The sequence below is a fragment of the Liolophura sinensis genome, chromosome 7 (assembly GCF_032854445.1).
Source record: "Liolophura sinensis isolate JHLJ2023 chromosome 7, CUHK_Ljap_v2, whole genome shotgun sequence".
NCBI classification, from domain to species: domain Eukaryota; kingdom Metazoa; phylum Mollusca; class Polyplacophora; order Chitonida; family Chitonidae; genus Liolophura; species Liolophura sinensis.
The window spans coordinates 5,454,921-5,481,229 of NC_088301.1; the positions used below are offsets into that span (position 1 = coordinate 5,454,921).

General features: G+C 38.4%; 1 protein-coding gene across 1 annotated transcript; it reads right to left on the reverse strand.

The window, feature by feature from the left end:
* Positions 1 to 1,314: 1,314 nt before the first annotated feature.
* On the reverse strand, positions 1,315 to 26,150 carry LOC135469887 (uncharacterized). The gene is made up of 8 exons (XM_064748519.1): positions 26,109 to 26,150; positions 25,553 to 25,671; positions 25,030 to 25,060; positions 23,284 to 23,437; positions 20,215 to 20,693; positions 4,758 to 4,911; positions 4,049 to 4,114; positions 1,315 to 2,004 (listed from the first exon to the last, which is right to left on the reverse strand). The coding sequence occupies exons 1-8, from the start codon at positions 26,148 to 26,150 to the stop codon at positions 1,511 to 1,513; spliced, it is 1,539 nt and encodes a 512-aa protein (XP_064604589.1). The 3' UTR covers positions 1,315 to 1,510.
* Between the last annotated feature and the right edge of the window lie 159 nt (positions 26,151 to 26,309).

A 26,309-nucleotide genomic window follows, 5' to 3' on the forward strand; every position in this document is an offset into this window, starting at 1 on the left:
CAACCTACACTAGTGTCTCTGCAAATTGACTACATCGCTTTAATTTCCTAAAATCCACCACTAAATCTATACTGCCGTGAGATCATATACTACAAGAGATAAAATAAAATTGATTTAGTAAGTTATATTATACTAAGTTGGTTAGCGCGCTAGTGCAGCGTAATGACCCAGTAGTCTCTTACCAATGCGGTCGCTGGGAGTTCAAGTCCAGCTCATGCTGGCTTCCTCTCCGGCCGTACGTTGGAAGGTTTGCGGATGGTCGTGTTATTTCCCCCGGGCTGTGCCCGGTTTCCACCCACCATAATGCTGGCCGCCGTTGTATAAGTGAAATATTCTTGAGCACGGCGTAAAACACCAATCAAATAAAAAAAAAATGCATGTATGTTATACTAAAACGTGTGAACATCTTCAAATATAACAGTGTCACTAACAGGGTTTACAGTTAAGTGAGAGTAATTTAGGTACCTGATGTCGCCCTCCATCAAACATGTTGATCTCCGCCCAGTACCCAACATGCCATTGGTTTTAAATAATTCTGATGTCACCGCGGGAAATGGGTACTTGCCTTCGAAACAGAACTAATGGGCTTAAACATTATGGATTAGAAAAAGTGCTCGAATTTTATTTTCCTTGCAAGAATATGAACTTCCAAAATATTGCTGTTACGTGTCACTGAGCAGCGGCAATTTTGATAGCGAGTATGACTGATTTTATTTAAATATTGTTGAATATAGGCGACAAGCTAAAAGAAGTAGACGATAGAAAGATCTATAATGGCTTCACTGCCTCGTTGCAATGTTGAAATATGGAGCAAACACAAGGGAGGAATGATAATTGGCAGTTCTTCCAATCTGATTGTGCCTAATGCAGTTGAACACACAATGTCATATGACATAAGTAATCCTCCTTGTTTCATGTATATCTCTATACGCCAACCTGCTGTGTTTATGCAGTCAGTCACCATTCCTGGCCAGGTTCTAGTGAAACGTCCAACATCCGGAAGACGAATGCTGGATTCAAACATTTGGATGTGATCAGTGTTTCTTAACGAGATTTTGAATGTTGTGAAATCACCAGTCGTATCAGTCGACCAGTGGAAGATTCTCTAGGGTGTTGGTGATTGACACGTGACCAAGTAAGAAGATAAGCAGATCCGTGGGTAGGGAAGTTGAGTAGATTATTGCTACACTCCTATTCACAATAGCCCCAAACATCAGGTAACTTTGTACTGTCAGCAGAGGCATGCACATATGAACTGAAGACCGTCAAGAGCATAAGAAAAGTCGGTTAACTTATAATGAGACAACAAGGTGTATAAACGTTTATTTGTGTTGATGAAGGTAAATATGTTGAAGTATTCTTCGATTTTTTCATCTGGTATGTTATTGTACACATGCGTCTTTGCTACAACATCTCAGTGTAATGTATTTAATCGCAGAAGTGTGAATGCAAAACATTCAATACTTCAGAGATAATATCAGCTATTACATTACCAAATCAACTGAAAAGATTATTTTGTGCAAACGACACAGGTAATCTCATAACCGTCCACATATGGTGGACAAGGTAGTGAGCCACACGCCGCCTCCACCACGTACAGGAGATTTCCGTCTAGGTTAGCAGCGGTGGCGGGATGAGTATCTGGATCCTGGTCCACGCACACGTACTCAGACTTTTGGAACTTGTTGTATTGGGACATAAGAAACCCCAGGTACTCCACGGTCCATCCCAATGGACACTCGAGTCGGACTGGGATCATCAGATGACTCAACCTTCCCGGAGTATAGCACACAGCACACTGAGCCTCTCTGTTATGAGGGACGACACCCCCCGAGTTTGTTGTGTAGAAGACATCATTGTCATAATTTATCTGAAACTCAGTTCCATACAGATACGATTTGGATTGATATCCAGGGTAGGTTTTGTTGAACTGGGGATCCAGTGGGAGACACAACTGGTTAGCTCCGCTTCCTGTATGCTTGTAGTAAGAGCCAGCCATTATACCTAAAGATAAAGCACATTTGAAATTAATACAAAAGATACAGCTACTTCCTGTAGCTTTGAGCCCGTAAACGATGTGCACAAACCTATGTTCATAAGAATATCCAGTGGTGTCACACACATGGACGCTTAACACCTCATCATTTGATGTGTAGGTACTACAAGGAGCTCAGTAGTACCACTGCTGCACTAGTTCACAAAAAAGCCGTTATTGTATAGTACTAGTGTTCTGGTACACTTCAGGACATAACGACTCCTCGTTGTGGTATAATTTTAAAATTGTTAAGTTCGACGTTAAACAATAGACAAGCCTACATATCTATAAACGTAGATACATACGTACATGCATACATGCGTACGTACCTACATACGTATATACCTACGTACATACATACATTCATACCAATTCACCCACATACCTACGTACAAATATACGTACATACGTATATACCTATATACATACATACATACATACATACATACATACATACATACATACATACATACATACATACATACATACATACATACATACATACATACATACATACATACATACATACATACATACATACATACATACATACATACATACATGCGTACATACATAGGTATATACACACATACATACATACATACTTACATATATACATACATACAAATGTACACGCATACACACATACGTACATACGAACACGCATACGTAGATAAATACATACGTACATACCTACAAACATACATACGTACATACCTGCCTAAAGACATACACACATATCTATACACCTACATACATACGTACAAATATACGTACATAAGTATATACCTATATACATACATACGTACATACGAGCATACATTCATGCGTATATATCTACACACCTACATACCTACCTACCTACATACATGCGTGGATACCCGTATACCTAGCTACATATATACGTACATACGTAAATACATAAATACCTACATAAATACATATGTACATAGATATGTACATATCTAAATACATACAAACGTAATGACATACGTTGTACCTCCATACGTACATAGATACATATATACATACCCTTATACCTACATACGTACATACCCACATACCTACATACGTACAAACATACATATGTACTTACCTACATTTATACGTAAGTACCAACATACCTGGATACAGACATACATATATACCTACATATCTACACACCTACATGTCTACCTACCTACCTACATACATAAATACATATGAGCTTATGAGTTTATTACAGGACAGCAGGGGATGTTCACTACCATCAGTCTATTGTACTTCAGTGGCTTATGTGCACAACCGTTGGTTATTACACCTTGTTAGTTTATGTGTACGTTTATTCGTCTTTTTCATTTCAGCAACTTGTTGCTTTCTCGCTTGTCGCTCAGTTCTGAGAAGTTAGAGCAAGGGGACATGACTGGTTAGCATTGTTTCAATATAATGTGACTGGCAAGGGTGGGTTGTCATGTTTGGTGTCTTCGGCGTGATAGAAACTGAGGAGGGCAAAGATTTGTTTTGAAAAACAAATTGATGACAAAAGACGGACCTAAGCTTAAGGTCGTCGTATGTTTGTTTGGAGACACGGCCACTGTTTTGTGTGCACGTATTATATGGTGACGTAAGCACTTGGACAAACGCATTTGTTTGTGTACTTGTTATACGTTAAAGAGAGAACGACCACACTTGTGTGTGGTGAAGTCAACAGGAGAAGAAATAACAATCTAAAAGAGATTTGAAATTTTAACTTCAGTCTATGATCGCTTTGCAATCTCGGGGCCAGCACCTATATGATGACGTCAACAGGAGAGCACACCACATTAGGGTGTTATTTAGGGTCTATGCTGACGTCAGTACAGGGACGACCATCAGCAAGAGTGAATGCCGAATGAGAAAGATGCTAGTCCGTCAATCCTTAGGTCACGTAAGCTGTTAGTTCAGTTCTAATCTCAGATAATATCTAAAGGCTCTTGCTAATCGTAACTCTTGAAAATTTTTGTGCAACTTAGCTGCAATATGCTTATTTTTTACCTGAATATAATCTTTGCGAATGATCCGGACAGATATTTCTTCCCCAGCGGGTGTAGACCACTCCTCCTGAAAATCGGTAAAACACACTGGAATGACTAGCTAATACTAAAATCAACAGGTACTTTTAAGCACGGTGTGGCTATGTTTTGGCAAAGTGAAGCGTCACTTCTGATGTCTTTAGCATAATGTTATACAGTGAGACAGCATACATATGTCGACACTGTCCAGATCTGCTACCAGTACATCTCAGTCGTGATATATAATATAAGGGTATAAACGACGTTAAACAGAAAGTCAGGAAAAAATTATGCAGGATTTTTACTTATTCGCTAGTTACAACAGGTCGCGTATTGATATCATATACTTGGTCATTTGGTTTACAAACCCCTATTTTACAGCAAGCATATTTAAATTTTATTTACTTTAATAAACTGGCTTAACCTTCAAGATCAGTATATAGCTACTAAATAAAAGATACAGAAAAACCAAATTGGACACGACCACGTCAAATTGCTCAGTAGTGATAAAATGTATATGTTCTTATATTACAAAAGAAAAGCCAGCTGAATCATTTCAATTGCTGCTAAAAGAATTGGTCATTCATTGCCCCTTTACTATAAATGTCAAAATCCTGTTTTAAAATAATGATATGAACACTATATTCATGTCTTCCCGTTTTCTCATATTTTTACATATTATGCTTTCTTACCATGACTTATGGAGTTTGTGTCCTTCTCTGTTCTCACGGTACCGTCTCCGGTGTTTACACCAGAACTGCCGATGTTGGCACCAGCCAATCGCTCTACGAGAGTCTGGAAAATCTTGTCCAATTGATTGTCCAGATTTATCAAACTCTGGGGCCCCTGGGAGGGACAAACAATTACACGTACATGTAAATTGTCGTGATTTGAATGCTTGCATGAGATACACATTTCTTTTATGTTTATGTTATGGATAACAAGATGCCGTAAAAGCGCCTTCACTGTAAGTTTTTAGTTCTTAAAATGAGTATAAAATTTAATTCTCTTGTAAGTAAATATGCATAGAATGTTCAGAATATGTTACACTCTGTTTTGTAATTGTGTCTTGTTTGTCTCTTCCCAGGGGCCTAAGGTCTGTATATTTATGGTCATGAATTCTATGGCCACGCTGGACAGGTACAATTGCGCAATTAAAGCGTACATGGGACACATATTTTCAAATATTATTAAAAATTGATGCACCAGAGTCCATTTCTTTTAGCCCTCGGCCTATATTTAGCTTTTTGTAAAATCAGCCATGCTGGATACTAAAGTGGATTTTAGTCAGTGACACGTTGCTACCTAAGCTGTACACATGGATGTTGGAAATTGATATTCTTGCACAGAAAATGAAGCTAGAATACTTTTTACTTATTCATGACATTAACTGGATAAGCTTGATTTCGAGAGCAAGAACGCATTGTCGCGATCGGGTGCCGGCATAATTATTCAAAATCCAGTGACATGTTGGATAATGGAAGGAATTGAATATGTGTTGACAAAGGGCGATACTAGTTACTTAAAGAGATATGGAATTTCATCTAAACCCTGTATCTGACACTGGCATATTTGACATTGTTTGCACGTTTTAGTATAATTTGTCCTTATAAATGCATTTTATTTCAGCTGTTGTAGTATATGATCTCACAGGAGTATGGTATTAGAGTTGAATGTTAAAAAATTGAAAAATAGAGTTCCTGGTGTTGAAACCAGACTCTAGGGAGTTGCAACATTATGAATTAGAAATTGTATTTTAATGCATTTTATTTGCAATAGTTTAGACGAACACCATATCAATTTGTAGAGATTTGTGGTGTTAGGTGTCACCAACGAGAGGCAGTTTTGGAAAACGAATAAGACTGAATGTACAGACCGTTGCGATTGGCTAAAAGAAATAAACTATAGCATGGTTTACGATTTGAATACTGATTTCACTTATTCACCCAGAACATTCCTTGGGTCTTACCAACATCACCGAAAGCTCTTTGCATGCCTCCTTCCTAATTTCATATTTTTTTTATACTTTCTTAATTCTTTGGTGACTGGTCTGAACCATCGTTTTGGAAATTTGAGTTGTCAATATTCACCTGCGACGTACAGTTTGGTCGTCGGCCAGTATACGAGTAACTGTTTCGACGCAAAGATTCTATGTATTTTAAGTATTAGATTTGTTTACGCTGCAATGAAATCGCAATGTTTGAATAGCCGAGTTATATCCCGTACCTTCCACTACGACTTATGAGAAGACAAGGCTTCTGAATTGATCTTTTAAGAGTATTTCTTACTTTTGGAAGAAGAATATGGGAATGGAATATGTTAGGCTCACGCTTCACCAGAATTCAGTTAAGCTCTGCTTCACAAATTATGACGTACTGAGTCCCATCCACCCTCACAAACCCTGCTGTCTTGATCTCCAAATTTTAGAGAGTACATATGTGTACCAGTAAACCCCCAACTCCACAAGAGCTACAGAAATGCCAGAGAGCGGTATGATGAGTGCACATCTTCTTGACAATAGTTTCATGTACTGCAGACATGTTCAGCACGTGCAGACATATTTGGCACGTGCAGACATATTTATCGCGTATTATTCAGATTGTAGACATAAATGCACTTTTTTAACATGCTAGAAACGAAGAGTCAATTTTCACTGATACAAGTCTCGTCTATGATTTGGGATTTATATATACCTAAGTGCTAGTATTTCTCATTTGCCCTTCGTGGTTATATTTAGATGTCTCCATTTGTGTGGAACAAAATCAATTAAAGGACTGCCGTCAGACGGAAACCAGTACACATCATAATGACAACTGCAATTATCACATAATTCACGTTGTTAATACACACAGCCGATGTCAGATATCTTGGCAGGAAGCCAAAGTACTGTTGTTTCGTCATAGTAATTGATATGTTCAATAAATATTATAGGGATGGGCGATTAGCTTCGTAATTACTTACTGGAGGCCCTTTCTCTCCCGCGGGTCCGGGCGGCCCATAAGGCCCCTGGATTCCGTCTCTTCCGTCCCGACCATCCCGACCATTCCGACCCGGAAGTCCACAACAATCAGCGGGAGCAGCTATAAGCCAAGGTGAAAAACTCGTATGTTGCCCATTTTTGAAATTTTACAAATTAACGGCAAAGCTATAAGAAAATCTAAAAACTAATCACACCGTACGCTGTGTTGGTCCTTATCCAGTGTAGAGGTTAACATCAACGTGTTTAAGAGTAAGTGGAGTTGTATATGAGTAACCAGTATTGCCAGACAAGGATTAATGCAAAATGTAGTTTGTTGTATTTAGAGAACATGTCGTGAACTGGTGAATAATTTGAATGGGCGCATTGTTCAACGGAAAGAGAGCTGTTTGACAGCATAAAGAAAACTTTCATGGCGCAATGAAGAGAAACGCTATCCGATCATTTATTCTTGGCAAATTTAGTGGTTAAGTGTTAAGTTTTATCATTGACATCAGAATGGCAATAGTTCAGAAATATGATAATGTTAAAGTCTCTTGCCTGAAGCTGATCTTTCCACTCTACTCTCTTCTTGAGTGACATCTTTACTTCTCCCGTCCGCTGATAGACCCTGATATATAAATAGTAGATGAAGTATATTTCTGCCTCCCCGATGTTTTAATGAACAAGGAAATAAAACCTACACCCAGATTCCAAGTCACTGATTTGCACCTATTTCAACTATTTTAGTTCTTATTCGGAAAATCGATTTGAAAAGAAACTGTTCGCAGCTGCTGTAGATTATGTTGTAGGCAATTGTGGGTGTCAATCGTCGATCAATGCAACTATAAATCACTTTTTTCCACTTATATGAAAGCTTGATTTCGCTCCTGACTGTTAATCAGGATTGGTGTAAGCTATTTGCATGGCTGGTGGACAAATTTCAGCGCGGTGATATCAATCACTTACCTGACCAATCAGAAAGGTGCACAACAAGAAGACAATGATAATCATCTTCAACACACTTGTAAAGCTACAGTATATTGGCTGTATCTACAGAACGGTAGCAAGTTTTAGTTTGGCTAGGTGAAATCAACAGAGTGTATTTATAAGGCAGACTGACACCAGATATCTACACAACCAGTCCACATGGACGGTCTGTTTATATATCTTACTTACAAGTCGAAAGTTGTTTATGTAAACTCATCTCATAATACTGAGCGTTTGTATATTTACACTTTTGGTTGTTTATGACAAGAAATACTTTTCCTAGTAAATTAAACTATTCTATATGGCACGTGAGATCCTTTCCATATTAACATGTGGCTAGCGTGGGAATGTTCCTGATGTTGCTGGGGTTTTCTGTAACTCACTTTAAATATACATGTAGTCACACAGTTAACAGAAGGAATTTCATGCCATCCGTCAGTGGATGCTGGCACCAGAGTGTTCATCAGGGTGAAATTCATATAGGGGTTCTAGGTTCTGAGGTGAACCATATCCTGGAATATTGGACTTCCGAAAACGGAAAAAAAGAGCTTGTAGATAATATGTAAACATCCTGGCAGCTACATTAAATAGGAAACTGGGGTATTTGTTCAAGGCGAAATGATATTTATATGAGAATCTGAAGTTCGAATGTCTATTGAAACGGCCATTCTAGACTTAATTAACTGGTGGCATTCGTACATCTTCTGGTGTTCTGAGCGGCTAGCCTCTCACCATTGCAAGCTTAATCTAAGTCATCTCCGATTGCATAGGTGGGAAGATTTTCCTACAACCTGCGGATTGTCGTGGCTTTTTTCGGGGCATTGTCAATTTTTACTGAGTATACTTTTTGTCCCCGTCATACAAGTGAAACATCCTCGTTATGGCTTGAAACACCTATCAAATCAATAAATTAATCACCAGAATGATGATGGATTAGTATTGATTATCCAACCAGTGTTGCTATTAGCGACAGAATTTATAATCAGTATTTACTTTAACAGTTTAATGACGCGTTAATTGTTTTATTTGATTAATTTTTGGATGTTTGACTGATTGGTGTTTCCCTCAAGAACTTTTAACTTATATGACAGCGGTGAGGTTTATGGATAGAGGCTTTCTATACTGTACGAGAGTTCGTCTAACAGCTATAGTGTGTAGATAAACGAGATCGATCCTGTATCCTCCTTGATATAAATTTTATCTGATCATCACTGAATGAGAATCTTCCAGGTTGTAGAACAACTTTTCCTCAAATATAACCTACAGGACTAGTCTTACGACATTTATATTATACAGATCCTAATTTTGACTGAAAATCAGGTCATATCAAAATACTCTAACATGATAGGTGTGCTCTACATGGGCTTACACCTGGATGTGTGTATAAGGCCTACCGAGAGTTAAGGAAGAGTGGAGGAGAACGATTGTGTCAGTGTAACATGACTCAGTAAGGTAACGCGTTCTGTTTGTCTCATTAGTGCAACTTCGGGTAAGTAAAACGCAAAATGCATCCTGGTAATCATTACATGTATACATATAGTTTAAAGTTACATCTCGGGGGTGAGTGAAGCGGATATATTTATGATTACCATTTTTTACACCTGGTTTTGGTAGGATTATAAAAAACAATGAGTAAGCGTTTTGCAGAGATACATTGTTATGGTCTATTTCTTATAGTGAGTCGGCTATATTCAGTTGTCTGTAAACTCAGTCATACTTGCTACTAAAATTGCCTTTATTGAGCGACACATAACAATACAAGCTCTACACAATGAAAATGTTGAACATCCATACTATTGCAAAAAAATGCAGTTAGAATAATTTTTCTCATTTATAATGTTAAACTCCACAGCCTTAGTTTATACACCAAGAACTTGTTACCTCAGGTGACGCCATCATTATTCAAAAGTATGTTACATATATGCCTGGAGAGTATTTTGTTTTACAATGGCTGCACCACCAAGCGGTTTGAACAAACTAGTGTCTCTGCAAATTGACTACATCGCTTTAATTTCCTAACATCCACCACTAAATCTATACTGCCGTGAGATCATATACTACAAGAGATAAAATAAAATTGATTTAGTAAGTTATATTATACTCAGTTGGTTAGCGCGCTAGCGCAGCGTAATGACCCAGTCTCTTACCAATGCGGTCGCTGGGAGTTCAAGTGCAGCTCATGCTGGCTTCCTCTCCGGCCGTACGTGGGAAGGTTTGCGGATGGTCGTGGGTTTCCCCCGGGCTGTGCCCGGTTTCCACCCACCATAATGCTGGCCGCCGTCGTATAAGTGAAATATTCTTGAGTACGGCGTAAAACACCAATCAAATAAAAAAATAAATAAATACACTCTTCAAAAAAAGAAACGCAAAATGAAATTCAAAAATGGTACTTACAATTTTGAACACATATGTTAACTCAAACAGTTTTGTAGGGTTGCACATTGTTACGGGAATGTTTCAGAAGATCATCCCTGACCAAACGCGACCAAAAATGATTTTGAACGGTTTTATCAATTAGGATTGTTAGGATGTGCGTTGATGAACGTCGAATCGTGAAATGAACTTGGTAACCCCGGTTTTAAATGTATTCATTTAAACGAGTGTTCATTTGCAGACGTGCCATTTCAAGTCTGCAAACTCGTTCACCGTGAAAGTAAAGGTTAAGGTCAGGAACAATTCATTGTGATCTTCTCCAGGGTTCATGTAGATGCAGGTGTGACATAAACTCGGCACACATTTATCATAAAATAAACCAAATGACCATTAAAAAGGTAAAGATCACTAACAGTGAATAGGGTACTCTCAAATAAGATATACATAGATAACATAAATTTCATTATTTTTCATTATTTTTGTTCCATGCCTTCAGAGATATACAAGCGCTAACTGCTATTCTTCTTTAGCGGCTGTGTACATGCCTTTTCACTTTAACAATCTTGTCGTCATGAACAAATAATTCAAGGTCAAAAATAACCAACAGGGTTCTTTTCCAACGTTAGATGCATCCGTGACACTAATATAACAACCATGGCTTTAACTGTAGAAGACATAACATGGTTACCTCAATATAACATAAAAACACTGACGACCTTAAAAGCACTGGCCAAGGTGGCCAAGATGGAGTTTTCTCCCGTGTATGAGGAGTATATTCAATACGATATATTGACTTTGCCTCATGCCTTCAAAAGATATCATGTTTTCATGCGCAACATATAATTTAACTTTAGCGGAAAATATGTCAAGGTCATATTTTCCATATATTTGTACATCTATGACACAAGAATGGTAAACTTGACTTCAAGCTTTGCAGGGAGAGAGCGTTTACAGGAAAGTGGAGAGACGGACGGACAGATGGACGCAGGATGCAACAGCAATACAAGGCCAACTCTGGGCTGAGGAATTATTAAAACATATCGTTACTTCTCACAGCTTTGAGATCTATAAAATATCCCCAACAGATATACATTTATAAACCCACGCAAACAAGAATATCCAGCCGTGTCAAAGCCGATTTGGTGGTAGGATGTGTGCACTGCCAGGGGCGCGTGACATGTCAGCACTGATTGTGTAGGCTACTACATGCACTTTGTGATTAATACTGGCTTAGTTCACGAGACAGCGGGTAATGTGTACAGCCAGCTTTCTGTTACATTTGAACAATTTATATACACCCACATTGGTCTATTGCAGCACGATCGTGCATGTGCACTACCAACAGTTTGTTACACCTCAGTTTATGTGTACAGCCGTTGGTGTATTACAACTCGGCAGTTTATGTGTACAACCGTTGGTGTATTACAACTCGGCAGTTTGTGTGTACAACCGTTGGTGTATTACAATTCAGCAGTTTATGTGTATTATCATTGATCTATTACATCCGAGCAGTTAAAGTGTGCTACATGCATTTTTGATCTTTCATATCTCATCAGTTTATGGATACTACCATTGTTTCATTCCATCTCCGGCCGTATGTGGGAAGGTGTGTCAGCAAACTGCGGATGGTCGTGGGTTTCCCCCGGGCTCTGCCCGGTTTCCTCTCACCATAATGCTGGCCGCCGTCGTATAAGTGAAATATTCTTGAGAACGGCGTAAATAAATAAATATGCCGAGATGGAATACACAATACTAGTATCCATAAACTGATGAGATCTAACAGACCATTGGTTTTACACATAACCTGTTGAGATGGAGTGAAGCAATGGTAGCATCCAAAAACTGAATTTAATAATAGACTATTGGTCTAACAGATAACTTGTTGAGATCTCCATCTGAGCAAGTTATGTGTAAGACCAATGGTCTACTACAACTCATCAGTATATAGAATCTACCATTGTTTCTTTCCATCTCAACAAGTTATCTGTTAGACCAATAGTCTATTATTAAATTCAGTTTTTGGGTGCTACCATTGCTTCACTTTACTCACTGGAACACGAAAACAAGACAATGATAATCATCTTGAACACTGCAGTAAAACAGCAGCATCTGAGCTATGACTGTATAAGCGTAATGAGTGTTAGTCATCCTTGTGGATAGCTTGGGAATGTTCTTGATGGTGCTGGCACGTATTTGCTGTAACTGACTGTACTGTCACACATTTCACAATAGAAATTTCACTTTATGCGGGACTGGATATTTGAGTGTATATTTGGGTATAAATCATACAGATGCCTCTGGTTAAGAGGTGACATTTGCTGTATTAACAGACTTTCTTACAGAAAATGGAATGCGAAAGATTACGGAGAAATGTAAGTATGATGGCAGTAAAATGAATATCAAATTGCATTCATGTTAAAGCCTCTCCTTTCAATGCTAGCGACCTAATACTGGCGTGGAATCGCAATGTTACTGTACTTTTTAGGTCTATGGACAGTAAACTTCCACGTTAACGTTGGGTTTGTTCGGTGCTTTATCGGCATTATTTCTTCTATGTTAGCCAAATTGTTACCAGACCTTTTACATTTTAAAACAGTAAAGTGAATTTGGGTTTGTTTAGGGGTTTGTTTAGACATCAGATATTTTAAGGGATAATACATGGTATAAAACATCAAGGACATTGCCTCTGATTAATAATAATTACAACAGAGTGCATAGCAGCTTTTCTGTTACGTGAGGTGGACATTTTGGAAGTCCTTAGATGTTAAAGGACCTGGTATGGTAAGGCGGGGAATCGGCCCCAGTTCAAGAAACTGTGCACCTCTAGAAACGAAACTGACTATAGCTGCGTCAGCTGTTGAAACACTCGTAAGGCTACTTCTTTTTTCATGTCTGTTTTACTTCTCTTTTCCTGTTAGCATGCGACTATCAAAACTCCAGACATGCACCGACGCAATGTATAGGTCATAAGATCGAAAAATGGTGGCCTGTTCCAATCACACTGACATATCTTTTTTTATGTATTGGAGACCGTAGAGTGGGGTGAATCACTGCACCACACACGTAACTTTATGAAAAATTCTTGAGGAGGCAGTTATGCACCAATCAGTTAAATACATATAGAACATATGTTCAGCCTTATACTTCCGCCAGGCATAACATGTTAATGTTAATAACAGCTCGAGGGCCACGTGTGATCTCAAACAGGATTGAAGTATGAATTTGTTATAATTGCCACACGTTACGTAATAAAATAGCTTAACAATTATCCATTCTAATTCAAAGATAACATTTATTTAATGTAAGGCAGCCTATATCTCTCTTTCCCGCAAAAAGATTGTTGCCAAAGACAAGAAATCCCACAAAGATTCGAACTCTGTAAGCTGTTCTCCAGTTCACTGTACTATGAAGTATACCTGATAGACAATAGCAGAAATATGGATTTTAAGCTGGCCAAAATATGACAAAGCTAAACACTTTATAAAGTTTATTCTTTTTTTACATATGGAGATTAACGTTAACCAAAACGAAACTTTGACAGTGAAATACACTCATGAAAGTTTCAGTAAAGATATTTTTCTGGCTGATCTTCATACCGAAAATTTCATGCAAGGTATTGAATTGTTCAGAGGGCTAGGGATGGCTAGTAACAGAAACACCACAAAATGGGGAGAGGCCTACGGGTGGCTAATAACAGATACACCACAAAATGGGCAGAGGGCTACGGGTGGTTAGTAACAGATACACCACAAAATGGCCAGAGGCCTACGGGTGTCTAGTAAAAGATACACCACAAAATGGGCAGAGGCCTACGGGTGGCTAGTAACAGATACACCACAAATGGTCAGAGGCCTACGGGTGGCTAGTAACAGACAGACCAGGAAATGGACAGATTTGCATTTTAAGGTCATTTAAAAAAAATGACAAATTTATTAAGAGTAAGACATTAAATCTAAACTAAAGTGTCTTATGAATTCATTATTTGAAATGAATACATATAAAAACAATTATAAACCGCAAGGGTGAGGGCGAAAAACAGACAACATGGGACACAAGAAACATAACTGAGTACGTAAAACCCCAAAAAGGCGAGTAGGGTGGGATTTCGGAAATTAGCCATATCATGCAGCATGCACATACGTCCATCTCGGTTTACGTCTAAGCAGAAAAGGAACCCAAGGACTATAACACCGCCACGAGGCTACTGTATGTGTAAATATTGCCATGGCAGCATGAGCTAACCTGTGACGAGCGCGCACTTAGAAAACTCATGGAAAATCTCTTAGTCATATTATATTGACTGATGTTACCTGAAAGTAATTTGATTGTCTGATGTTACACTGAAAGTGTAATTGTGATTACTTGACTGTACTGCGAATTTCACATGAAATACATGACCTGTATAAAAACAACAACGACAACACCAATATGGCGCAAAATATTAATAAATAACTGTCATCTTTGGTTTACCCGCACCTCTGCTGTTAATTTCTTATACAATGGCACATTACTGTGTGAGTATTCAGAGGAACTCTCGTATCGGCTGATCGCGTTGAGGCAAGCAATCACCACTATCGAACATTTGACCTAGAGATTTTTTTTTCTGACTTTGATTTCTCAGTCGTCCTACATGTCTTATGCATATCTAACATTTTATTGTTAACGAAAATGAAATATTCATGGGGTTATTTTTAATAAAGGTATGTGTTGTTGACGGTTGATTACAACATCAACAACAACAACAGTCAAATTTCAGTGATTGATTGTCAGAAAATTTTGGTGTAAAATGTACTCAATGTAGGCTTAGCACTAATAGTTCATGGAACAGGTGTATATTGCTGAGTTTCTATGATCTTGCCTCAATTAGAAACTATTTAGATATTTATTTCCGATCGAAATAATTCACGTCACTTCGTCGGGGTCTGTAAAGTCTGCCATGATGTTCTGCATTTCGGATTGGAGGCTTTGGAATCTAGGATTTTGATAATTACGAAAACGGCTCATGTGTTATATTGGTATAGTTAGAAAAAGCAGATTTTATAGTATCTGTGTTCTTCAAAGTAAAATTTAATATAGCATTATTTGATAGAAATTACAGGACTTTTATTTTTGTTGACATAGGGAAATGACGTGAGCAACCCACAGGGGGATCAGCACAGAGATTTACCAGGGATTGCCGATCCTCCCAAGTGGAGCCGATCTTGATTGACAGCGGACGGAGCATGTGTATTCGTCCCTGCGGGAGATTTGCTCGGTCTGGCGGGAGATTTGCCTCGATCTGGCGGGAGATCAGTAATCTTCAGTATGTTATGCAGGAAGGATTTTGTGTTTTACTGAAGGGACTGTGACTCTGTGGGATAGAGAGCTACTTCTCTTGCACTAAAATACACATAAGGATAATGGTTAGGTAGAAATTCCAGCACATATATTTGTCGTAATATTTTAAATTGCTGAATACTCTTCACAGTCTATAGCTGTGTTAACAAGCCACTCAGAGTTATTCCCCCTGAAACTCTCTCCCATAAATGGTGTTGCTGATTCTGATGGAATTCTAGTATTTGATGATTTGACAGTATACATGTGAAAAAATGCATTTCACTGTTTAGTGTTCGAACTGAAAAAAACTAATCTTCGGATCTTTTCTTATGCTGTTCTTGCTGATTTACTGAAATAAACAGAACTGAATTAATGATTTGAGTATTGGGAGTAAATCCATATTTCTGTGCTCTTGTCTCCAAATACTTGAGGTAAATATTGGTCTCATACGCTACCAAAATATAAAACTTTTTACCTCGGAGTCGATAGAGATTAACTGGTGATAAACAGAAAGCAAAGCCTGTACACTTCATCTCTAAACATCATAAGACTGTTTTTTTGTGTTTTATTTTTTAAATCAGCTACACTACATTTTATAATCGGAGACGGCTGTGAAAACAGAGGAGATAATTTTTAAGCCAGATCAAAGCCAGTGATAACATGTACATGTGTTAATTTAATCGCACACTGTCCCAACATAAAAAAAAAACTATTATAGCTCTGATATAATTGGTATAAAGATACTGCGACTCGATTGAACGAAAAATTTGCGCTTTTGATCGAGAGAGCATTTTTGGCCCGTTATTACTAAGAAACCATATGGTCATATAACTTTTATTTGCAAACCTACCAAATTTTATACTTCTGATTTGGAAACTGACAGAAATGTGCTGGGATTTTGAAATTTGCACTTTCTTATCGTATCTATCTGGTGCTGATTATCCGCTTTACCCACCAGGTCCTTTGTATATTTTATTTATTCATTTATTAATTTATTTGATTTGTGTTTTACGATGTACTCAAGATTATTTCACTTATACGACGGCGACTAGCATTATGGTGGGAGGAAACCGGACAGAGCCGGTAAAGGGTTGGGGGGGGCGTTGAGTATTCAGAAAATTTTAAAAATAGTTGTAAACTGAAGGAATGATTTCAGTTAAACTAATGTCATAAAGTGCCTAACATTTACGCTCTTGGCGTAGACATGGGCACATGCAACCCACAAAGAAAAGTTCATAGGACTTTGGCACGTGGATTTTCGGCTCTGAGTGAAAGCTGTGCACTTTAAGTTTAAGAAAGGGTTGTATCACAAAAAATTTCGTATACACGCTGGAATTTGTACACTTGACACGAATGATCAGTGACAGCAGCGGCGACTGTCTCGCCTCCTGGCAAACCACCACATCTGGGGTTCCCTTTAACCGTTCGTGTAAATTCTTAACTACCAGCACAGTGGCTTAAGCATAATTAGATACAAACAATACAATGAGATAATTGTGGTTTTTAGAAATTATACATGTTGGTATTTATACGATATAATATGGGCCTATGTGCTAACTGGCAAATAGTCACACGTACCGCTGTCAATTTTCACAGGTTAGCATCAGGTGTGAATGGTTCAACGTAGTAGCATGATTTATAGAATTATTCGAATTTCTGATTAATAACTAACTGCTCTGGCCTGTTAGCAGAAATATATTGATTCATAAATGAATAAGACTATATGCAGACTATATACGTTGAAAATCAATCAGCTTTACAAAACCATACAGTTTCCATTAACCTAAAGCTTTATAAACTGCCTTCTGACGGTACATAATTCCTATACAATCGATGCAGTAAAGGAATTAAATCATTATTTACTGGACATAATGGAGACCAGTGAATCCTCCGATGACACATATTTCCTGAATCTGTATATTCCGCTCACGTTGATCGTATAACAAAAGGGACTTCATTTATGAATGGCAATATTCCCAGAAAACCCTGTACATAGCATATGTAAGTGAAACTTTGAACTCCAATCTTTACCATCAATAGTCACCGTTCAGAGTTTCTTAAGTTTTACCAAACACAACAGCCATTGGTTACAATTTTTTCGTCACAACGTGAAAGATGTATGGTGCAATATTATTTGTAGGTATATATATATCTACTTTCGCTTAACACGGCACTTTTGGGATGTATAACCATTTTTAGTTTCCATAAAAACACATACTTAATGTAAAAGTTGCAATACTTATTTATCTATTTTTTTCTTTTTGTTTTGATTGGTGTTTTACGCCGTACTCAATAATATAAGAATACACTTAAACCATGGCGGCCAGCATTATTGTGGGAAGACAATGGGTAGAACCCCGTGGGGAACCCACGACATCCACAGGTTGCTGGCAGACCTTCCCATGTACAGTCGGAGAACTCACAGCGACGGCATTGGTGGGAAGCTCCTGGGTCATTGCGCCACGTTAGTGTTCTAACCCCTCGCCCACGGAGGCTCCATAATTGAGAGAGTTAATGTAAATTCACGGTAAGTTAAGTTCACGGTATGAACTGCATGTAACTGTCTCCGTATTCCCCAGTACAGAACATACAGAACATATAGAAAATTGTTTTCAGAAACCAATTCAGTGCCAGGTGAGGCAGCAACAAGTATCTTTTTTAAAGTTTTAAGCATGACCTTACCTGGGTTTGACCCCAGATCTTCCGATTTCGTGGCGGACGCTCAAACCAATAAACCACCAAACAACCCATATGACAACCTAAAAGAGCACAATACAACACTGCCCTTGACACTGCGCATGGTTGGAATATTACAACTCGCTAAACACAAATTCAATATCATAAAGGACACTCTTCCATACAGTTGAAGTATAACACCCTACATGACACTTCCCACAATTACCGTATAAGACATCCAACAACACTTACCCATTAACTTCATGCCACCTCACATAGATGTAGTGCTTCACACGGTTTGAACAAACTCCATGCAGTGGGACAACTTACACTAGTGTCTCTGCAAATTGACTACATCGCTTTAATTTCCTAAAATCCACCACTAAATCTATACTGCCGTGAGATCATATACTACAAGAGATAAAATAAAATTGATTTAGTAAGTTATATTATACTAAGTTGGTTAGCACGCTAGTGCAGCGTAATGACCCAGTAGTCTCTTACCAATGCGGTTGCTGGGAGTTCAAGTCCAGCTCATGCTGGCTTCCTCTCCGGCCGTACTTGTTAAGGTTTGCGGATGGTCGTGGGTTTCCCCCGGGCTGTGCCCGGTTTCCACCCACCATAATGCTGGCCGCCGTCGTATAAGTGAAATATTCTTGAGCACGGCGTAAAACACCACTCAAATAAAAAAAAATGCATGTATGTTATACTAAAGCGTGTAAACATCTTCAAATATAACAGTGTCACTAACAGGGTTTACAGTTAAGTGAGAGTAATTTAGTTACCTGATGTCGCCCTCCATCAAACATGTTGATCTCCGCCCAGTACCCAACATGCCATTGGTTTTAAATAATTCTGATGTCACCGCGGGAAATGGGTACTTGCCTTCGAAACTGAACTAATGGGCTTAAACATTATGGATTAGAAAAAGTGCTCGAATTTTATTTTCCTTGCAAGAATATGAACTTCCAAAATATTGCTGTTACGTGTCACTGACCAGCGGCAATTTTGACATCGAGTATGACTGATTTTATTTAAATATTGTTGAATATAGGCGACAAGCTAATAGAAGTAGACGATAGAAAGATCTATAATGGCTTCACTGCCTCGTTGCAATGTTGAAATATGGAGCAAACACAAGGGAGGAATGATAATTGGCAGTTCTTCCAATATGATTGTGCCTAATGCAGTGGCACACACAACGTCATATGACATAAGTAATCCCCTTTGTTTCATGTATGTCCTCTAACGTCAACCTGCTGTGTTTATGCTGTCTGTCACCATTCCTGACCAAGTAAATGTCCACTAACCGGAAGAAGAAAGCTGGATTCGAACATTTGGATGCGATTAGTATTGCTTAACGAGTTTTTGAATGTTGTGAAATCACCAGTCGTATCAGTCGACCAGAAAAAGATTCTCTAGAGTGTTGGTGATTGACACGTGACCAAGTAAGAAGATAAGCAGATCCGTGGGTAGGGAAGTTGAGTAGATTATTGCTACCCTCCTATTCACAATAGCCCCAAACATCAGATAACTTTGTACAGTCAGCAGAGGCATGTACATATGAACTGTAGACCGTCAAGAGCATAAGAAAAGTCGGTTAACTTATAATGAGACAACAAGGTGTATAAACGTTTATTTGTGTTGATGAAGGTAAATATGTTGAAGTATTCTTCGATTTTTTCATCTGGTATGTTATTGTACACATGCATCTCCGCTACACCATCTTAATGTAATACATATAATTGCACCCGTGTAAATGCAAAACATTGAATATTTGAGAGATAATATCAGCTATTACATTACCAAATCAACTGAAAAGATTATTTTGTGCAAACGACACAGGTAATCTCATAACCGTCCACATATGGTGGACAAGGTAGTGAGCCACACGCCGCCTCCACCACGTACAGGAGATTTCCGTCTAGGTTAGCAGCGGTGGCGGGATGAGTATCTGGATCCTGGTCCACGCACACGTACTCAGACTTGTGGTACGTGTGGTGTTGGGACATAAGAAACCCGAGGTACTCCACGGTCCATCCCGATGGACACTCGAGTCGGGCTGGGATCATCAGGTGACTCAACCTTCCCGGAGTATAGCACACAGCACACTGGGCCTCTCTGTCATGAGGAAGGACTCCCCCCGAGTTTGTTGTGCGGAAGACATCATTCCCAAATCTTATCTGAAACTCAGTTCCATACAGATACGATTTGGATTGATGTGCAGGGTAGGTTTTGTTGAACTGGGGATCCAGTGGGAGACACAACTGGTTAGCTCCGGTTCCTGTATGCTTGTAGTAAGAGCCAGCCATTATACCTAAAGATAAAGCACATTTGAAATTAATAGAAAAGATACAGCTACTTCCTGTAGCTTTGAGGCCGTAAACGATGTGCAGAAACCTATGTTCATAAGAATATCCAGTGGTTTCACACACATGGACGCTTAACACCTCATCATTTGATGTGTAGGTACTACAAGCAGCTCAGTAGTACCACTACTGCACTAGTTCACAAAAAAGCCGTTATTGTATAGTACTAGTGTTCTGGTACACTTCAGGACATATCGACTCCTCGTTGTGGTAAAATTTAAAAATTGTTAAGTTCGACGTTAAACAATACACAAGCCTACATACCTATAAACGTAGATACATACGTACATGCATACATGCGTACGTACCTACATACGTATATACCTACGTACATACATACATTCATACCAATTCACCTACATACCTACGTACAAATATACGTACATAAGTATATACCTATATACATACATATATACATACATACATATATACATACATACAAATGTACACGCATACATACATACGTACATACGAACAGGGGCCTCCGTGGCTCAGTCGGTTAAAGCGCTAGCGCAGCGTAATGACCCAGGAGTCTCTCACCAATGCGGTCGCTGTGAGTTCAAGTCCAGCTCATGCTGGCTTCCTCTCTGGCCGTACGTGAGAAGGTCTGTCAACAACCTGCGGATGGTCGTGGGTTTCCTCCGGGCTCTCCCCGGTTTCCACCCACCATAATGCTGGCCGCCGTCGTATAAGTGAAATATTCTTGAGTACGGCGTAAAACACCAATCAAAAAAAAAAAAAAAAAAAAAAACATACGAACACGCATACGTAGATAAATACATACGTACATACCTACAAACATACATACGTACATACCTGCCTACAGACATACACACATATCTATACACCTACATATATACGTACAAATATACGGGCATAAGTATATACCTATACACATACATACGTACATACGAGCATACATTCATGCGTATATATCTACACACCTACATACCTACCTACCTACATACATGCGTGGATACCCGTATATCTAGCTACATATATACGTACATACGTAAATACATAAATACCTACATAAATACATATGTACATAGATATGTACATATCTAAATACATACAAACGTAATGACATACGTTGTACCTCCTTACGTACATATATACATACCCTTATACCTACATACGTACATACCCACATACCTACATACGTACAAACATACATATGTACTTACCTACATTTATACGTAAGTACCAACATACCTGGATACAGACATACATATATACCTACATATCTACACACCTACATGCCTACCTACCTACCTACATATATAAATACATATGAGCTTATGAGTTTATTACAGGACAGCAGGGGATGTTCACTACCATCAGTCTATTGTACTTCAGTGGCTTATGTGCACAACCGTTGGTTACTACACCTTGTTAGTTTATGTGTACGTTTATTCGTCTTTTTCATCTCAGCAAACGCATTTGTCTGTGTACTTGTTATACGTTAAAGAGAGAACGACCACACTTGTGTGTGGTGAAGTCAACAGGAGAAGAAATAACAATCTAAAAGAGATTTGAAATTTTAACTTCAGTCTATGATCGCTTTGCAATCTCGGGGCCAGCTCTTATATGATGACGTCAACAGGAGAGCACACCACATTAGGGTGTTATTTAGGGTCTATGCTGACGTCAGTACAGGGACGACCATAAGCAAGAGTGAATGCCGAATGAGAAAGATGCTAGTCCGTCAATCCTTAGGTCACTTAAGCTGTTAGTTCAGTTCTAATCTCAGAAAATATCTAAAGGCTCTTGCTAATCGTAACTCTTGAAAATTTTTGTGCAACTTAGCTGCAATATGCTTATTTTTTACCTGAATATAATCTTTGCGAATGATCCGGACAGATATTTCTTCCCCAGCGGGTGTAGACCACTCCTCCTGAAAATCGGTAAAACACACTGGAATGACTAGCTAATACTAAAATCAACAGGTACTTTTAAGCACGGTGTGGCTATGTTTTGGCAAAGTGAAGCGTCACTTCTGATGTCTTTAGCATAATGTTACAGTGAGACAGCATACATATGTCGACACTGTCCAGATCTGCTACCAGTACATCTCAGTCGTGATATATAATATAAGGGTATAAACGACGTTAAACACAAAGTCAGGAAAAAATTATGCAGGATTTTTACTTATTCGCTAGTTACAACAGGTCGAGTATTGATATCATATACTTGGTCATTTGGTTTACAAACCCCTATTTTACAGCAAGCATATTTAAATTTTATTTACTTTCATAACCTGGCTTAACCTTCAAGATCAGTATATAGCTACTAAATAAAAGATACAGAAAAACCAAATTGGACACGACCACGTCAAATTGCTCAGTAGTAATAAAATGTATATGTTCTTATATTACAAAAGAAAAGCCAGCTGAATCATTTCAATTGCTGCTAAAAGAGTTGGTCATTCATTGCCCCTTTACTATAAATGTCAAAATCCTGTTTTAAAATAATGATATGAACACTATATTCATGTCTTCCCGTTTTCTCATATTTTTACTTATATTGCTTTCTTACCATGACTTATGGAGTTTGTGTCCTTCTCTGTTCTCACGGTACCGTCTCCGGTGTTTACACCCGAACGGCCGATGTTGGCACCAGCCAATCGCTCTACGAGAGTCTGGAAAATCTTGTCCAATTGATTGTCCAGATTTATCAAACTCTGGGGCCCCTGGGAGGGACAAACAATTACACGTACATGTAAATTGTCGTGATTTGAATGCTTGCATGAGATACACATTTCTTTTATGTTTATGTTATGGATAACAAGATGCCGTAAAAGCGCCTTCACTGTAAGTTTTTAGCTCTTAAAATGAGTATAAAATTTAATTCTCTTGTAAGTAAATATGCATAGAATGTTCAGAATATGTTACACTCTGTTTTGTAATTGTGTCTTGTTCGTCTCTCACCAGGGGCTATGGTCTGTATATTTATGGTCATGAATTCTATGGCCACGCTGGACAGGTACAATTGCGCAATTAATGCGTACATGGGACACATATTTTCAAATATTATTAAAAATTTATGCTCCAGAGTCCATTTCTTTTAGCCCTCGGCCTATATTTAGCTTTTTGTAAAATCAACCATGCTCGATACTAAAGTGGATTTTAGTCAATGACATGTTGCTGCCTAAGCTGTACACATGGATGTTGGAAATTGATATTCTTGCACAGAAAATGAAGCTAGAATACTTTTTACTAATTCAGGACACTAACTGGATAAGCTTGATTTTGAGAGCAAGAACGCATTGTCGCGATTGGGTGCCGTCATAATTATTCAAAATCCAGTGACATGCGGGATAATGGAAGGAATTGAATATGTGTTGACAAAGGGCGACACTAGTTACTTAAAGAGATATGGAATTTCATCTAAACCCTGTATCTGACACTGGCATATTTGACATTGTTTGCACGTTTTAGTATAATTTGTCCTTTATAAATGCATTATATTTCAGCTGTTGTAGTGAATGATCTCACAGGAGTATGGTATTAGAGTTGAATGTTAAAAAATTGAAAAATAGAGTTCCTGGTGTTGAAACCAGACTCTAGGGAGTTGCAACAGTATGAATTAGAAATTGTATTTTAATGCATTTTATTTGCAATAGTTTAGACGAACACCATATCAATTTGTAGAGATTTGTGGTGTTAGGTGTCACCAACGGAGGCAGTTTTGGAAAACGAATAAGACTGAATGTACAGACCGTTGCGATTGGCTAAAAGAAATAAACTATGGCATGGTTTACGATTTGAATACTGATTTCACTTATTCACCCAGAACATTCCTTGGGTCTTACCAACATCACCAAAAGCTCTTTGCATGCCTCCTTCCTAATTTCATTTTTTTTTTTATACTTTCTTAATTCTTTGGTGGTTGGTCTGAACCATCGTTTTGGAAATTTGCGTTGTCAATATTCACCTGCCACGTTTAATTTCGTTGTCGGCCAGTATACAAATGACTGTTTCGACGCAAAGATTCTATGTATTTTAAGTATTAGATTTGTTTACGCTGCAGTGAAATCGCAATGTTTGAATAGCCGAGTTATATCCCGTACCTTCCGCTACGACTTATGAGAAGACAAGGCTTCTGAATTGATCTTTTAAGAGTATTTCTTACTTTTGGAAGAAGAATATGGGAATGGAATATGTTAGGCTCACTCTTCACCAGAATTCAGTTAAGCCCTGCTTCACAAATTATGACGTACTGAGTCCCCTCCACCCTCACAAACCCTGCTGTCTTGATCTCCAAATTTTAGAGAGTACATACGTGTGCCAGTAAACCCCCAACTCCACAAGAGCTACAGAAAGACCAGAGTGCGGTATGATGAGTGCACATCTTCTTGACAATAGTTTCATGTACTGCAGACATGTTCAGCACGTGCAGATATATTTGGCACGTGCAGACATATCTATCGCGTATTATTCAGAGGGTAGACATAAATGCATTTTTTTAACATGCTAGAAACGAAGAGGCAATTTTCACTGATACAAGTCTCGTCTATGATTTGGGATTTATATTTACCTAAGTGCTAGTATTTCTCATTTGCCCTTCGTGGTAATATTTAGATGTCTCCATTTGTGTGGAACAAAATCAATTGAAGGACTGCCGTCAGGCGGAAACCAGTACACATCATAATGACAACTGCAAGTATCACATAATTCACGTTGTTAATACACACAGCCGATGTCAGATATCTTGGCAGGAAGCCAAAGTACTGTTGTTTTATCATAGTAATTGATATGTTCAATAAATATTATAGGGATGGGCGATTAGCTTCGTAATTACTTACTGGAGGCCCTTTCTCTCCCGCGGGTCCGGGCGGCCCATAAGGCCCCTGGATTCCATCTCTTCCGTCCCGACCATCCCGACCATCCCGACCCGGAAGTCCACAACAATCAGCGGGAGCACCTATAAGCCAAGGTGAAAAACTCGTATGTTGTCCATTTTTAAAATTTTACAAATTAACGGCAAAGCTATAAGAAAATCTAAAAACTAATCATACCGTAGGCTGATTTGGTCCTTATCCAGTGTAGAGGTTAACAGCAATGTGTTTAGGAATAAGTTTAGTTGTATATGAGTAACCAGTATTGCCAGACAAAGATTAATGCAAACTGTAGTTTAGTGTATTTGGAGAACATGTCGTGAACAGGTGAATAATTTGAATGGGCGCATTGTTCAACGGAAACAGAGCTGTTGGGCAGCATAAAGAAAACTTTTATGGCGCAATGAAGAGAAACGCTATCCGATCATTTATTCTTTGCAAATTTAGTGGTTAAGTGTTAAGTTTTATCATCGACATCAGAATGGCAATAGTTCAGAAATATGATAATGTTAAAGTCTCTTGCCTGAAGCTGATCTTTCCACTCTACTCTCTTCTTGAGTGACATCTTTACTTCTCCCGTCCGCTGATAGACCCTGATATATAAATAGTAGATGAAGTACATTTCTGCCTCCCCGAGTTTTAATGAACAAGGAAATAAAACCTACACCCAGATTCCAAGTCACTAATTTGCACCTATTTCAACTATTTTAGTTCTTATTCGGAA

Coding starts and splice junctions, on each gene's coding strand:
- LOC135469887 (XM_064748519.1), bottom strand. CDS start 26,150: ATGTCACTCAAGAAGAGAGTAGAGTGGAAAGATCAGCTTCAG. Junction 4,912..20,214: donor GTTATGAGATTACCTGTGTC/GTTTGCACAAAA, acceptor TGTCCCTCCCAG/GGGCCCCAGAGTTTGATAAA. Junction 4,115..4,757: donor CACAAACTCCATAAGTCATG/GTAAGAAAGCAT, acceptor ACCGATTTTCAG/GAGGAGTGGTCTACACCCGC.